Source organism: Parasteatoda tepidariorum, chromosome 2 (genome assembly GCF_982258835.1).
Source record: "Parasteatoda tepidariorum strain Cologne lab strain chromosome 2, Ptep-v5.0, whole genome shotgun sequence".
Taxonomy (NCBI): Eukaryota; Metazoa; Arthropoda; class Arachnida; order Araneae; family Theridiidae; genus Parasteatoda; species Parasteatoda tepidariorum.
The window spans coordinates 118,412,855-118,430,180 of NC_141756.1; the positions used below are offsets into that span (position 1 = coordinate 118,412,855).

The 17,326-nt window shown below is 27.7% G+C and overlaps 1 protein-coding gene across 2 annotated transcripts; it reads right to left on the reverse strand.

Annotated features, from left to right (window-relative positions):
* Positions 1-1,538: 1,538 nt before the first annotated feature.
* LOC147816111 (maestro heat-like repeat-containing protein family member 1) lies at positions 1,539-10,125 on the reverse strand. 2 transcript variants are annotated; one of them, XR_015431036.1, is made up of 5 exons: positions 9,760-10,125; positions 8,719-8,797; positions 5,579-5,685; positions 5,424-5,494; positions 1,546-1,662 (listed from the first exon to the last, which is right to left on the reverse strand). XR_015431036.1 is itself a non-coding variant. In XM_087156231.1 (4 exons), the coding sequence occupies exons 1-3, from the start codon at positions 9,901-9,903 to the stop codon at positions 5,591-5,593; spliced, it is 318 nt and encodes a 105-aa protein (XP_087012357.1). In that variant the 5' UTR covers positions 9,904-10,119; the 3' UTR covers positions 1,539-1,662; positions 5,579-5,590. The 2 variants fall into 2 exon arrangements, 1 of the variants encoding a protein (XP_087012357.1); XM_087156231.1 differs by lacking the exon at positions 5,424-5,494 and having other exon boundaries at positions 1,539-1,662; positions 9,760-10,119.
* Positions 10,126-17,326: the final 7,201 nt, after the last annotated feature.

Below are 17,326 nucleotides of genomic sequence, written 5' to 3' on the forward strand. Positions count from 1 at the left end.
TACATTTGTAATTTATATTAAACATGAATTTTAATTAAACATGAGCTATATTTTCTTATAATTTACAAAAGGATTTTAAAATGTTAGCATATTTGATTTGTGAGATTTAATATTAAAAAATCAATAGAGTTGGAAAGCTTATATAAGTTTTTAAAACTTTCAATATTTTCCTTTTCTATCTTAGCTTAATCCCCATCTAGTTTTTTTTTTGTTTGTTGGTGGCACGAGGAACTTTTTTAATTACATGCTTTTGCAACTTAAAATTGAAAAGATTTTAATTATTTTAAGTGTATACCCAAACAAAAATTTGACTTTTAAAAATTTGATAAGAGGATGATTTTAGCATGTTTTGATATTGTTATGATTCCACTCTTACATACATGATTTCAAAAAGAAGATGATTACATAATTCATTGATTTTTTTAGTGGTTGTTACTGTACTTGCAAAAAGCAATGCTGAGATAAACTTAAAAAATATTTTTAGACATTTTAAATTAATTGTAGTTAAACAGTTCTCAGTAATTTTTATTCGGATACTGGAAAAGATTTTCAAATGAGGGGTCCACATTAATTTTCTTTGCCAAAGATAAAAAATAGCATGCATTGATTCAATCAATGCGTGCTAGTGTTTGTGTTGTATAGTCATAGTCGTAACAAAAAAATATAGATGAAAATAAAGGATTCATTAAGATTATACCTATGTATGGCCAATCCTGAAATCAAAAATTATTCAGGCATTCTCTTTTCTGTTTTGCACACTGCATTTTATATCAATCTAATTTTTATGCATATTGAAAGACAAAGAAAAATATCTTACCCAGGTAATATTAAATACTCAGGTAAGAGTGGGTTTAAATTAAATATTTGAAATATATCAGATATAAAATTAATTCAATGAATCATTAATTGTGAAAAATAATGAAAAAAATAACGCAATCAGAGATGAAAAAAAATTTTAAATCTAAAATATATATTTTTAAACCTAAGAGATATGTTCAAAAATTTGAATATTATTGTGAATAAATTTCAATAGCAGTTAATTGAAGTTAAATGGTAATTCACAAGAGATTTTTTTTAAATTACTGATATTTTCTTAACAATCATGTTTTTTCAACTAATTTTTCATATCAGTAGATATAATTTAAGGCAAAGCAAATTTAGTTATTAGGGAATCAGACAAAGTTTCTAAAACCAATGTGGGAAAAAACACAAACGAAATTGCTAACACGGCACTTTCAGTGTCAGCAAAAACTTATCATAAATGTTTACAAATTTTGTACAGAACTGAAGATAAAGATTGTAAAAGTTGCTTTCTTGAGCGACTTCTCATTCACCAAATCACTATTTCAATTGCACAAAAGAGATAAAAAATCAAGCTTTCTGTGTTCATATGCAAGTTATAAATTATTAAGTTAAGCTTTCTGTGCTTAAATGTTCAGTTAACAAAAGTTTATAAGTTTTTTTTTATTAACAACATCAACAATTCTCAAATGTGTGTAAATGGTATAAGAAAGAAAATTATAAATGAAATTAACTTACAGGTGGATCTTCCTAGATGGCACATTGATGAATAATAAGCCAAACCAAATCAATACCACCTTCTTTCTTTAAATTATCATGATGAGCTAAAGTCACTATAACCTGAGCAATCATTTTCTTCACCTAAATGGTAAAGTAAATTTCATAATAATAATAATAGTAATTATAATAAATTCATAACAAAAATCATTATAATAACAATAATTCATAATAACAATAATAATCAATAATAAGAGTAACAATTAATAGCTCCATAATTAGACTTATAGATAAATTTATCAGATAAATATAAATAAATTTATAATTGCAGGTAATTCTGAGCAGGAGCATTACATATAGGCATTCATTAAGAAATAAGACAAACAACACAACTAACAGTTTGAGGGACTCTGAGTATGCAACCTATTGATATCTTTTAGTTAAAAATTAAGCAAAATTATTTTAGCTTTATTAATTGAAAAATTTAGTATAAGAACCAGGTAGGTGACATATTTAGAGAAACTATAATCAGGGTATGAAAAAGTGGCATCGGAACTATTTAATTACCAATTTCTTGAAATAGAGGAAAATAGTTCTTTGCCTTATTTTATTTACCACTGAACTAAATTAAAATAAAAATCATGCAAGCATTACTAAAAACTAATGTGGATTGGTTACGTTAAAATTGAAATGCAAGCAAAAACAACTCTGTTAGATTAAACATACCCATATTGATGCAATCACTTTATATTATATTCTCTGATTCATCAATTCACTCAAAAATGTCACTTCCTAGTTCTTTTACTAAGCTTTTCAGTTGTGTAGGTATAAATCTTTCTGTTTTGAGCATTAATTCGGAATGTTGCTCAGTACTGATTTATTTTTTTTTTTAATTTACTCCATGCAAAAAATGGGTATTCATCTAGTTTATACATTAAATAATTTAGATATTTGCATGAGAGTCTTTTTCATGAAGGGCATTCTCAATAAGCCTCTTTGAAATACAAGTTTATAAGCATGAATTTCTTTGAATGAAACTTTGCCCATAAGTAAACTAATTATAAATAAAAGCAAACTTAACTTTTCATAATTCAAATGTTCAATTATTACATAAACAAATAAAGTTTTAAAAAAATAGCATACGAAACAAGGTTTGAGAAAAGCTTCTGCATACAAATGATTTTTAAAGATTAGTAATAGGGCTATAACCTCAAAAGGATTCCAATAATTTTTTTAAATATTTTTTGACGCTTAAATGACACCTTCTAAATAGCTTGTTTTGGTAGCATAAATAGTTTAACATTTGCATCTAAAGTTATTTTCCTGATTATGAAAAAAAAGTTAAAATTGATTTCGTATGAAATATTGGAATGAATAGTTGAGTTAAAGTAACATCGTATTTATGGGACTTTAGACATTAGTTCTCAAAAATGAAAGGCCGTTGCAATAAGAGTTTTTATAAGAAGCATAAATTTTATAATAATATATAAAATAATAATACAGAAAATAATGACACAAATTATGTTACAAAAAATTTTTAAATTATGGGGTAATTAGAATCAAAATCCTTCTTTTATATTTATTCAATTACTTTTTTTTTAAAAAAAAATCAGGCTAGTTAATATTTAAAAAATAATGAAGAACTTTGCAACAACAGATTTATAACAAAAAATTTAAATTTATAAATGCATATTCCTTAAACAAATGAGTCCTTCATCTATAATTAAAATATCATCAATAGAAAGAATAATAATAAGATTTAACAAAACAGAGAAAAATAAATAAATAAACTACGTAATAAGCACAAATGAAAAGATTTGTAAACTAGTTAGTTACATTTGTTTTAAAATTTATTTCTGCTCCAACTTAATTTACTACCCACTTGAAACGCTCAGTCTTTTTCTTATTGACAAATTTTTGCATTTCTCAATTTTACTGTAAAGATTTAATTTAATAAGTCTTTTATATCATTAATTCCATATTTTTAACGTCTGTAATTGAAGTCAATACTTGTATAAGTAGTTTGTAATTTTTTTCAGCCATGGAGCCCTAAATGATCAATCTTTGCTTGACAGAGCTTCAACTATACAAATAAAGTTCATTAGCAGTTGTAAACAAAAAACTAAAGAGAGAATACCAATTATTTTAAAAATATTTAATGTGAAGAATTACTTTTTTTGTCTTATCATTGTTGAAGCCTTAAAATCAGGTTTTATGTTAGACAGTTTAGTTCACAGATCTAAAATGGCATCTAGTCTAGTTCGTGATTTGTTTTTAACGAATGCATCAGCTAAAAGTGAACAAAATAAGCTGAATTAAGATTTTCATTGAAGCTAAAAAGGAAAATTGATTGATATAAAAGTTGAGAATGGTTATCTCTTATCAATAAAACAAATTTCATCCAATGTTGAATTAATTTTTATTTCGAATTGAAGAGTTTGATGGAAGTAGTAAAAACCAAATTTTCATGAATACATCTTTTACATTGTTTATCAATATATATATTTTTCCCATTTTACTTAAAAAATTTAATGAAAATAACAAAAAATTTTATAAATAGTGGACTATTCATGATCAAAAATTATAATTGGTAAAATAAAAATTCATTGCCCATAGCTCCTGTGACCCTTTCATGGAAACCTAGGGATACATACAGTGTTGTCACAGCAAAAAAGGAACAGAAATAGTTGCTTTTAGTAGCCTCAAGAAAGAAAATAGTTGCCTAAAACTACGAAAATAGTTGCCTGAACAGAGTCAAAAATTTATCAAAAATAGTAGCCAAATAACTAAAATTATAGCTTATTTGTCGTATAGTATGATTAGGACTGGGTGATGTCAGAAATTTTAAATCGAGATATATCGCGATATAGCGAATTTAGCATATGTTCAAAAATTACCTATGGCAAATCTTTAAATCAATAAAAAATAAATAAAAAGAAATTAATCTATTACAAAAGAAAATACTAATTCTAAACATATTCCACTATGACATCAATATCATTGCTTAATATTTTCAATTAAAATAATAAAGAAGTCAAAGTAAAAGCAAACCCAAGTTTTATTTCATTATTCTTAAATTAAAAATGATTTATGATTTATTGGTTTAAAAATAACACTACAACAAAATTTTACATACATGCATTAAAAATTAAAAGAAAAAAAAAACGAAAGTAGAAAACAAACCAAAGAAATGTTCACTTTAGAAAAGAAAAATATTTTTTTAAAATTATTTGTTGAAAAAACAATCATGCTTTTGAAACATCATTAGACCCTCTTTTATTTAAAATAATAAAAAGTAGTATTAACTAATGGTCAAACTCTGTACTTAATAAATGTAAAAATATTTTTTCCTTATTATTTTCTTTTTTGAAAATAAAATCGACTAAAGATTTATTTGTGATGATACTGACTATCTAAAAAATTATAAAACAAACAAGCAATGAAAGAATTTTAATAAAAAATTAAAAAAAAAATGCTTTAAGAACTAATGTTAAATTATTAAAAAGCATCAAAACATTACTAAATTCTTTATTTAATTTGTAAAAAAATTATTTGTTTTAACTGTACTACGCACATGGTAGGCGACAATAAGTACATGTTAGTGAGGGGACTGAAAAGTAAAGTTCATTTTTGAACTTCGCTAGGAGTAAAAAAGTCTCCTAATAGTCGCCTATTACAGAAAATAGTTACTTTTTTAGCCTTTTCAGGCAAAAAAAAAGTAGCCATAGTCGCCTAAGGCCGAAAATAGTAGCAAATAGTCGCATTTTAGTAGTCTGTGGCAACCCTGTACACAGAACACTTTTTGTGAATCGCTGGTCCGTACTATAGTACCAAACAATGGAGTATGCCTTCAACTTTTTTCATTTATGTCTATTATGTTGTTTTCTCTTTAATATATGACATACCTTATTTGAAGAATCTAACACTGGTTTGATGCCTGATATAATAAATGGAATCTTTCCAGAGATATGAGTTTCTAATATACATCAAATTTTTAACTAAAAATGAAATAAATATTAAAATGAACTAAGATGATTGATTATCAATTTGCAAGAATTACCCGATGAGTTGATCAAATGTCTGTAAGGGCTTCAATTTTATAAGATTCGTTTCCACTTTCCAACCTTTGAAGCAAGAACGCAACCAGACGATTGGAATACAAAGATGCTAAAAAAATTGTGAGCAATTTTAATATAAATTTATCAAAAAATTAAATTTGATGAAAGTTCAGGCTTTTGACAAAAAAGAAAACAATTGCTGAGGATTATTCGGTGAATATTAAAAAAAATATTACCCTGTTTAGTTTTTGTTCCAATGATTAAGTTTTTATGGACTAAAACTGATCTTATTAGTTTAAAAGGATGACTAAATAGTGAGAAAAAAAATAGTGAGCAATTTTAATATAAATTTATCAAAAAATTAAATTTGATGAAAGTTCAGGCTTTTGACAAAAAAGAAAACAATTGCTGAGGATTATTCGGTGAATATTAAAAAAAATATTACCCTGTTTAGTTTTTGTTCCAATGATTAAGTTTTTATGGACTAAAACTGATCTTATTAGTTTAAAAGGATGACTAAATAGTGAGAAAAAAAATAGTGAGCAATTTTAATATAAATTTATCAAAAAATTAAATTTGATGAAAGTTCAGGCTTTTGACAAAAAAGAAAACAATTGCTGAGGATCATTCGGTTAATATTAAAAAAAATATTACCCTGTTTAGTTTTTGTTCCAATGATTAAGTTTTTATGGACTAAAACTGATCTTATTAGTTTAAAAGGATGACTTTAATTATGTTATGAAATGAATAATTCTAAGGAACTGAAGGAATATATACTGGTACATATGATTTAAGACTTTTAAGATTTTTTTAAAGATATTTAAAAATTTATGTTTACAATTAGTTAAACATAATTGAATTACTGTTAAAATGAATCATAACAATACATTTCGAATTATATAACTGCTTTAAACATTGTTTTATAATAATATATAATACATGCAAATGCTTGATTCAAATTAATTGAAAATGGAATAAAAATGTATCACAACTCTACTGAAAAATAGGCAAACAAACAAAAATAAATAAATTTCTCATTTACATTTGAAATTTAAAAAAAATAAATTCTTTCTTTATACCTTATTTTTTTTGTAGCTTGACAAATATTTCTATATAGAATGACTTAATTTATATATTAAGCAAATCAAACTTTAAAAAAAGGTAATTTTTTAAAATTTCAAAACTATTAAAACCATTTAAAAAACTTTAAATCTTATATTTACAATGCTTTGTAAATTTATACATCAGTGATTACATTAAAAAAAAAACATTTGATTTAAATAAAGATTTTTTAAAAAAAGAAGTAAATTTAAATGATGATTTGAATTGTGATTCAATTCCACATACGCTTGTAAATGGAAAAAAATTTCATCCACTTCAAAGGTGCATATTTTTGAGTTTCAAAGTATTTGTATCGAGTTTATCTTACAGAATTTTAAAGTAAATCTGTTACAGATATACATTGGCATGTTTTGTAAGTAAGCTTAATAACATGTAAAATGATCCAAATAACACAAACGATCCAAATAACACAAACTTCTACACAACGCACGATGCAAAGCCTCATATTTTAAAATCTGTGCTATAAAGATCTACTATAATATTATTTAAGAATTATTAAGAAATTGGTAATATATTTCCCCTAAATGGAAATATTTGAAATCGCTGCATAGTTTATCATATTTTATAAACCCAAGCATTAAAGTAACTTAACCACTTCCCTTTCCAATTATTTTGAAATAAGAAAAAATGCAAAAAATCAACATGATTTTTTTTTATTTTATTAATAAATACAAGGAACTAAAACAGAGCACAATGTTTGAAGTTGAAATTTGAATTTTTTTTACATGTAAGAAACATTTAACGTAAAATTAGTTTACTATCCAGAATTATCTTGGGCAAATGAAATAAGTCAAATATTAGTCTTTGTATGATAGTTCTTAAAACAAGAGACAACACAAAATGATATGAAATGGCAACACAAATGAAGGAATACGCCTTTCTTTCAATACTCTTATTACTAAGGCCGGGATTTTGATGACTTTTGCACTTTTTTGCATTTTTGAACATTCTTTGTCCTTTAGAGCATTTTTTTAGATTTATAGGGCATTTTTCTTTAAATTTTTCGGCGTATTTTGTATTTTAAAGCATTTTTTTAATTTTTTGTTAATTTTTTCCAATTTTTATTATTTTGTTATAATTTTTTATTATTACACTGGCTTCCAAACAATGAAGAAAATCTCTAAGATATTAACAGGTGAAGCAACATCTTTTCAAATTGAAGAATAATTGTCAGTAAGTGAGACCGTCTTTTTCAAGTACGCACCAATAACATCAGTAGACGTTGAAAGAAGCTTCTCCAGGTATAAAAATTTACACTCAGACAAGAAACGCTCGATTACATTTCAAAATATCAAAGAAAATTTAATAATCCAACGTAATTCTGATATTTAGTAATATTATGAGATGGAAGTTGTTATATTCATTACAGTTTTTTTACAAAATGAAAATGTTTTGTAGTCAATATATTTTCCTTTTTTTTTGTTATTTTAGGATATAAAACATATTTTTCAAACTTTAATGAACAAGTATTGCATTGCTTTATATTTTTTGTAATGACTCATAATAATTTTAATGAGTAAAACATTGTTTTAGTTCAATATTTTTACTTTATTTTAGTCATGTCATAAAGCATTTTCAGCGCAATTTTCTCATTTTTAAGGGCATTTTTCGCACTTTTTAAGGGCATTTTTTGCACTTTTTAAGGGCATTAATTGAAATTTTTTTAGGTCATCAAGATCCGGGCTCTACTTATTACTATGTAAATTCTGCAACCATCATAAATACAATCACACGAAACTCGTGAGCAGTCCCACAGTCCAACAAAACAAAATTTGGCAAACCGAACAAAATTTGGCAAACTTCCAATCACAGCAGATAATCAGGAAAGCGGTTAAACTTTTAAAAAACGGAAAAAAACAACATGGAAACATTTCTATATAGAGAGATGGTTAAAGTTTAACAAATAATAACAGTTATTAATTATAACAGTTGAGAATTCTCAATAGCTTGTTTAAATGCATTATTTCATATAAAGAAAATAAAACTAAAATAGTATAATGGCATTAATATTGTACTTTACCTAAAACTGCAAACCATCGTAAAACTTCATTGTGGTTTCTTACTCCAGATGGTTGGGAATAATCAGGGAAAGAACATATCTACAAAATAACACAGATTTTTATTCAAGCAAATATTTAATCTTGAATAATTTACAGATGTTTCATAAAAAGTTCACTCATTTACTTAGCAATTTTAAACCTTAATTCTTACTTAAATTACTATAGTACATAAAAATTTAACATAATTTCTTTCTTCCTTTTTTAAAATTCAGTTATGATCATGAATTATATCATTCAGTTATTATGTTGACCTATTTAAAACAATAAAAGTTATAATAATTCCGTAGATACTTTTACAACAGAGAATATATATATAAATAAATAGCTAACTATACAGCTTGTTTGTTAGGTGATTTATTACTCAGCTTACCATTCTCATAAAAGACATTATTGTATGTGACCTAGCATAAATACTATATGGGTTCAGCTTGTCTGAGAAGTGAAGATGGCTGGAGTGCAATGATGACCACATAGTCATGATCATACTTAACCTTCACAATTCCTTGGTTTACAAAAAGGTATTTTATAACCATCATTGTACAGTCTACTCAATTTCGGGTTTACGACTACCAATGTTCAACTCTGTAGCTTTGTAATTTTGAATCAAATTCAAAAGACTAGGGAACTCCTGGATCAAGCAGTGAGAGAAATTTGCCTTCATGGAGGACTTTTTTTTTTATGAAGCTAACTCGCATTTGCGTGAAATGGCGACCACGAGAACATCGCACGATTAGCCTCTACCCCTCGAACGTCCACCACGAAGGATATTTAACTTCAGCACTGTAGTCGGTGCAAGCCGGATGTGGAATTCGAATCGACCAGAGATCGCTGGATTGGTGAATGTAAAATACACGAAAAATTACTTTCCGCTCTTAAAATCATTTCAAGACTGAAACCTGATTTTAAGTTGTAACATTTTGCAGCCATGTATAGTATTGAGCTGATATTGCTTGAAGATTTAGAAATAACAGACCAAGTAAAACATTACAGAGGGTACATACTTGAGGAAATAGAGTATTGAGAATGCTATCAAGTTGTGACTCCAAAATTAAACTATGATTTGCAACTGAAGCTTCTAAAATCATACGTAATATAAAAATAAAACAATTATATAAATTTGAGTCACTGTTCATCAACACTCTCATTAACAACCATACTTATTTAAAGAACGAAATTTTCCTGGCTCTTTTGCTAAACTATTTGATTTTAAGGATGGCAATGCTTCTGCTAAGTAATGAGATTTTTTTAAATTTGTTTAGGTTTTTATTCACTTTCTACCCTTACTAAACTATTTTACCTCTTATCAGTAAAAATAAGCAAACAACAAATAATCCGCTAAAAGAAACAACACTTTTACAAAAGAAGGACACAATATCCCCTGCTTGTTTTCTGATTTAACTTTTTAATTATAGTTGTAGTGTATCTACCACTACAAAAATACAATTCCAATTCACTAGTATATAAGATATGTTAACTGGAATCTATGTTGGGGGGTAACTTTTCCTAGATGAAGGTTGACAGTGTCGATAACAACACTTCCCAAATTGGTGACCCGAACGTGATGCGAACATGTCCACCTTGACAGAAAAGCTCACTTCGATTTAAACTACTTCGATGGATGGTTCACATTGAAAAGATTATACTTGTGATAGTGACATTATCCACCTCCTCGTGCTGTTGCCACTCAGTTTTGATCACATATAACTGGGACTGGGCGATATTAGAAATTATATATCGTGATGCATCGTCAGTTTTGCATCACGATATAGTATTTTTGAACTTCATTTACTTGTAAGGCACAGAAAGTCAGATTTCTATCAAGACTCCATACTCAGATTGATTTAAATCAATTCATAAATTTGAAGATATATGTGTTTTGCTTAGGAAAGATATTAAATAAATTGACTACAATGTACAAATCTTACTTAAAGTATTTATTGAAATGTTTGTTTAGAAATTCCTAATACGCTTAAAACAAAGTGTTAAAAACTTTTTTCAAAGCGTTTTTTACAAATTAATATTTTCTTGTACTATTATGCATAAATAATTGCATAATTATTAAGTTCGATCTTAATGTTCAATTTCTAAATGAAAAAGTAAATGCAAGTTTTGTTAAATTTTCTAAAAATGATTACGCAAATAAATGAAATATTTCTTAATTTAAAAATTAATAATAAAAAGATAAATAAAATTGAAATTTATCAATATATTTACCTAACAGTATAGAAAGAAAATTTAAAAAATAAGTTCGTTAAAAATTATTTGTATGTTTAAAACAACGTGCTAAATAAATTTTAGAAAAAAAGAATTTTAAAACAGTATTTTTTATTGTTATTATTTCAGATAAATAAATTAAATTGAATAATGACCTAATTATGAACGAAAAACAAAGTAAGGTTTAATTTCTTAAAAATAAAAATTGTGATATTCGATAATATATTTAGCTAATTAGCAAATAATATGAAAAGAATACTTTTAAAAAAAAATTATTATACTCTTTAATAAAACGAAGTACTAAATGATTTAAAAAAATGAATAAAATACGCTAATCTTTCAAATTTTTTTGAATAAACAAAGTTGAGTGATTTATGTCCAAATCCAAATGACAAAAAATAAGTTTTGTTTTAACTTTATTTCTAAAAATAAAAACAACAAGGTTTATAAATTTAAGATCAGTAATAAAAACCTATTAAATTAATAGGAGTTTTATCCAAAAGGATTTTAATAAATGAAAAGAAAGTAAAAAAATAACCTAACAAATTTAATTCTTTATGGGCGCCTTAAATTATATTTCCGATAATTTTCAAATTTAAAAATAATAAAAAGTTTTCTTTAAAAAAAAACTTATCTAATTAATGAAGAAACTCCTCCTTATATATTCTTTTCAATAATAGATTGCCTTCAGAACAAGGTAACATCGGTGATCACGAAGTTAGTCCCACTGAAAATAATCTACAAGAAACGATATCAAGTCGCTACAAAAAAAATAAATAAATAAATAAAAAAAAATAAATAATAAGAGGTGCGAAAACGAACATGCGAGATTACTATATATGTTCTCAAAACTGATTCTGATTCTACAGCTCACCAATCAAGGCCATTTCAACATAACGAAACGAACATCGTCTTCCACAGCGCGAGTCGACATCGGAACGTAAGAGAAGAGTCTTATATCGCTATATCGTTTTCTTATATCCTTGCGTGTCGCTATATCGTTTCGCGCTCGTTGTCTTTACTCGACGGCTTAAATCAGATTTCTGATGTATCGCCTTGAATGAAAGTCACTGTATCGTCTTGCCGATATATGCGTTAAATCGATATGTCTCGATACATCGATTTATAGCCCAGTCCTACACATAACGTACAACGTATTCTCTCGACTGCTAATGACAACACAGGAGCGAGCACAACCGTGAACTTAATACAGTTCTCACAATCAGCACTCAAAAGCACGGTGATCTTAATACAGCTCTCCCGACGTCTCACAAAACAGCAATGAATCAACTAGTGGTATCTATCCATTGAATTCTATCACAGTTATAATTCTGGTGGGGGAGTACTGTAGTGTATCTACCACAACAAAAATACAATTCCAATTCACTAGTATATAAGATATGTTAACTTGATTCTATGTTGGAAAACCTGTTCATAGATGAAGGTTGACATTGTCGTTAACTAATATCCCCACATAGTAATATAGTTTTAGGATTAATTTCAAGACTAAATTTAAGATGTATTTTTTTAAATTTTGAGAAAAATTTCATGCAGTCCAATATAAATGTGAGGTTTCTCCGGAAGTGTCTTGAAATCAGATGAGAATCTTTGAGGGAGATGCTCGCCATTCATGTCTACACGCTCCTTACTACACGAAATGCATTTAGAAGAGTGTGTGTCCATGTCCAGTGCGCAAACAATATTCTTTAGGAATATTTAGTGTTTTTCTTCTGTGGTCAAAACTCTTTTAAGTCTAATGTTGATTTTAATGTCTTATGTAAATATTGCTTATACTCATCTTTTGTTAGCAAATTAAATATCCCGTCCTCTTTTTTCAAGTGCTTATGTAATACTTAAATGAAAAAGTGATAACACACATCTTTGTGGTTGGAAATAAATGTACTCTACATTTAAACTCTATAGACAGTGTAAAAAAAGTTCAGAAAAGCATACATATTTTTTAATGAGCATATTTATGTAGAATAATTTTTTTTTTTAGTCATATTTACTATCTCAAATCAAAATAATGTAAAATCAAACATTTTACTGATATGTACTGGTTAACAATAAATTTTTCTAAAAAGTACATTAGTAATGTATAGTGCAAAGAAGTAACTTTTTAAAATCATATACCTAGATCTAAAAATCTTATTATTATATGTTTATCTTGTAACTAAAATTAGAATTGTTGCACAATGACAGCCAATTACAAATCATTATGATCAAGCAGCAAATAACTAAATTTTTTTCATACACATACAAAAATTTTTTTTCTCAGATGGTAATTTTTTTGTGTAAAAAAAGATTGTTAAAATGCAAACCTTCCTTAATGAAAAAAATATAGCAATTAAAAGATACATTATAGACCAACAAGATAGGAATTAATATATTTTAAATATCGACAGCCAATTACGAGTTAGTATGAGCAAGCAACAAATAACTAATCTTTATTCATTCCTTTGAAAATATTTCTCTTTTGTTCCGCGATGCTCTTGTTTCGTATAAAGTGTGGTTGCTAAAGTGTAAAACTTTCTGATGAAAGAATAATTATTTAATAACAGTTAAACTTGAAATAAAGAACGAACAACCGAAGAATTTATATTGGAAAGTATTTCCATGCAAACAAGCAGTAAGTTGCGAAAGCAAAAATTGATAATAATTCATACCCGAGTTGTATGCTGATATTCTTGATGGCGATTGTAAATTGCCAAAATTGCAGATATTAATTTTGGAAGCTGTTCTGCGAGCTTTTCAGATGGAAGCAAATGGTTCATCTGACCAAGGGCAACTATGATTTCAGAACACACCTGCAAAAGAAAACATTTTTTAAAAGAGAGAAAAATTAAGAGCAAAAAAGCACACTTCAGACAATGTATCAAGTAGTAAGATGAGTACATAGTAATCTCTGGTTTTCAATACTGTTTTAAGTTATTCAAGTTTCATTTTATAATAATTCTTGAAAAACATATTTAAATCAAAAGAAATAAGCAAAAGTAAATATTTCTGTTAATGAAACTGCTTTCAAACATTTCTTTACTCATATTTTCTAATAAGTCAAAGAAATAATTAATAAGAAATAATAATTGTTGTAGTTCATACACGTCACACTAGAGCTGCACAATGGGCTATTGGCAAAGGTCTGGGAAACATCCCCGAGGACGATCCGAAGACATGCCATCACAATTTTGATCCTCTGCAGAGGGGATGGCACCCCCACTTCAGTAGTCCGACGACCTGCGCGCGAAGTCCAGCACTTTACTGTGAAACAGTTTAACAAGGTCTTATACCACACACCCTCGGACCCAGGGCCAGATTAAGAGCAAGTGGGGCCCTGGGCCATTCAAATTTTTGGGGCCCTTCGATTAAATTTTTTTTCTCGTTTATTTTTTATTTATTCAAATATAAAAGTAATTATAGATTTTTCATTTAAGAAAGCAAATTTAAAGTAATAATAAATTAAATTTTACTTTATTTTGTTAAATTAGAACTAAAAAAAATTATCGTATTTTATTAATATATATTTGAAATTTAATTTTTTTTCAGAAAATCCTTGTTTTTCCTAATTTTTTAAAATTTAATCTTAAATTTTATCCTCAAAATTATTACCTCACTTTATTATTATAAAGTGAGGGGGTAAACAATGAGTTTGACCCCTCCTAAAATTTAGACAAGTTCAAAAATAAAATTAAGGAAAATTGGATATTTCAGAAGAATTTTTTTTTTCTTTTTCAATTTTAAGCTTTTTGTTTTTCAAATAGAAAACTCTTTATATTCTTCTGAAATTTTAGCATGGGTGAATAATGTGCTTCACTCCTTCTGGTACTTAGACATTCGACAAGACAAAGTTAAGTAATTTTAGAGGAAAAAAGAGCTATTCTCTCACAACTTTTAAGCTATTCTCAAAATTGGAAACTTTATTTTGTTATGAAGTTAAATCGAAGAGACGAGTAATGTGCCCTTTGGTAAAGTCAAATTAGAATATATATATATATATATATATTCAAATTTGACTGAGGTAGAAAATTTCCTTTTCTTCTGAAATTATAATGAGGGGGTGAACGAAGTGCTTCACCTCTTTTGAAATGTTCGAGAAAATAAAGTCAAGTAAAATTGGTAATTTAAGTTTAATTTCTTTTATTATTTATCTTTTAAATAGAAAACTTTATTTTCCTCTTGGAATAATGGGAAGGGGTGAAAAATGTGCCTTCCAACTTCCAAAATTTAGACATTCAAGAAAACAAGATTAAGTAAAATTGGCAATTTCAGCAAAAAACGAATTTTTTAAATTAAATTTTTAAGCTACTGGAAAAAAGAAAAACTTTTTTTTCCTGTTAATATAAAGTGAGGGGGCAAAATTGTGCTCTGTATCTTCTGAAATCTAGGCATTCGCGATAAAAAAAAAAAGATATTTTAGAAAAAAAGGAATATTGTTATTGTTATTATTATTTTATTTTTATTTGTTTATTAATTTATTTTGAAGCTATTTTACAACTTGAAATTTTTATGTTCCTCTAAAATTAAAGCGCGGGGACGAAGAATGTACTTCGCCCCTTCAAAAATTTTGACATTTGCAAAAATAAAGTCAAGTGTAATAAAGTAGAGAACTTTAAATTTTAAATTGAAGTAGGAAACCACAGACATTTATAAACCACCTCATACCGTACTTGTATCTCCATCGATTTTAGAGACATCTGTAAGAACTATAAAGAGTGACAAGGACAAAATAATTTTTTTTAAAAAATGTTTTATAAATATTTTTTAGGATATGTACATATTTTTAGAAATTTCGACACTTGTCCTTTTATTTGGTCAACGGTGTTCAGTTTTTTTCCATTTCATCTCCTGGAAATTCCTCCTCTCCTTCTAGCTATTCTCCGAAACATCTTCTCCCTAGCTTTACTTCTTCCTTATGATTTTTTTTCGCAGTCCTTGTTCAATCTCTATATTTCTTCCCTCCAGTACTTTCAGTAAAGACATGTTCAGTTAGCTTTGGTGTCATACCTTTCATAGTGTTCCTCTATGACTCTCAATCTACATCTTTCCCATTCTGTTTTATTTGGTCTATGGTGTTTAGTTTCTTTCCATTTCATCTCCTGGAAATTCCTCCTCTCCTTCTAGCTATTCTCGGAAGCATCTTCTCCCTAGCTTTGCTTCTTCCTTATGATTTTTTTCGCAGTCCTTGTTCAATCTCTATATTTCTTCCATCCAGTACTTTCAGTAAAGACATGTTCAGTTAGCTTTGGTGTCATACCTTTCATAGTGTTCCTCTATGACTCTCAATCTACATCTTTCCCATTCTGTTTTATTTGGTCTATGGTGTTTAGTTTCTTTCCATTTCATCTCCTGGAAATTCCTCCTCTCCTTCTAGCTATTCTCGGAAGCATCTTCTCCCTAGCTTTACTTCTTCCTTATGATTTTTTTCGCAGTCCTTGTTCAATCTCTATATTTCTTCCCTCCAGTACTTTCAGTAAAGACATGTTCAGTTAGCTTTGGTGTCATACCTTTCATAGTGTTCCTCTATGACTCTCAATCTACATCTTTCCCATTCTGTTTTATTTGGTCTATGGTGTTTAGTTTCTTTCCATTTCATCTCCTGGAAATTCCTCCTCTCCTTCTAGCTATTCTCGGAAGCATCTTCTCCCTAGCTTTGCTTCTTCCTTATGATTTTTTTCGCAGTCCTTGTTCAATCTCTATATTTCTTCCATCCAGTACTTTCAGTAAAGACATGTTCAGTTAGCTTTGGTGTCATACCTTTCATAGTGTTCCTCTATGACTCTCAATCTACATCTTTCCCATTCTGTTTTATTTGGTCTATGGTGTTTAGTTTCTTTCCATTTCATCTCCTGGAAATTCCTCCTCTCCTTCTAGCTATTCTCGGAAGCATCTTCTCCCTAGCTTTGCTTCTTCCTTATGATTTTTTTCGCAGTCCTTGTTCAATCTCTATATTTCTTCCATCCAGTACTTTCAGTAAAGACATGTTCAGTTAGCTTTGGTGTCATACCTTTCATAGTGTTCCTCTATGACTCTCAATCTACATCTTTCCCATTCTGTTTTATTTGGTCTATGGTGTTTAGTTTCTTTCCATTTCATCTCCTGGAAATTCCTCCTCTCCTTCTAGCTATTCTCGGAAGCATCTTCTCCCTAGCTTTACTTCTTCCTTATGATTTTTTTCGCAGTCCTTGTTCAATCTCTATATTTCTTCCCTCCAGTACTTTCAGTAAAGACATGTTCAGTTAGCTTTGGTGTCATACCTTTCATAGTGTTCCTCTATGACTCTCAATCTACATCTTTCCCATTCTGTTTTATTTGGTCTATGGTGTTTAGTTTCTTTCCATTTCATCTCCTGGAAATTCC

Excerpts from the sequence above, each read along its gene's own strand:
- LOC147816111 (XM_087156231.1), bottom strand. The coding sequence starts at position 9,903 with ATGAGAGTGTTGATGAACAGTGACTCAAATTTATATAATTGTTTTATT. Across the intron at positions 8,798-9,759 it reads TCAATACTCTATTTCCTCAA|ATATGTTCTTTCCCTGATTA; the intron begins GTATGTACCCTC and ends GTTATTTTGTAG. Across the intron at positions 5,686-8,718 it reads ACGATGGTTTGCAGTTTTAG|CATCTTTGTATTCCAATCGT; the intron begins GTAAAGTACAAT and ends CAATTTTTTTAG.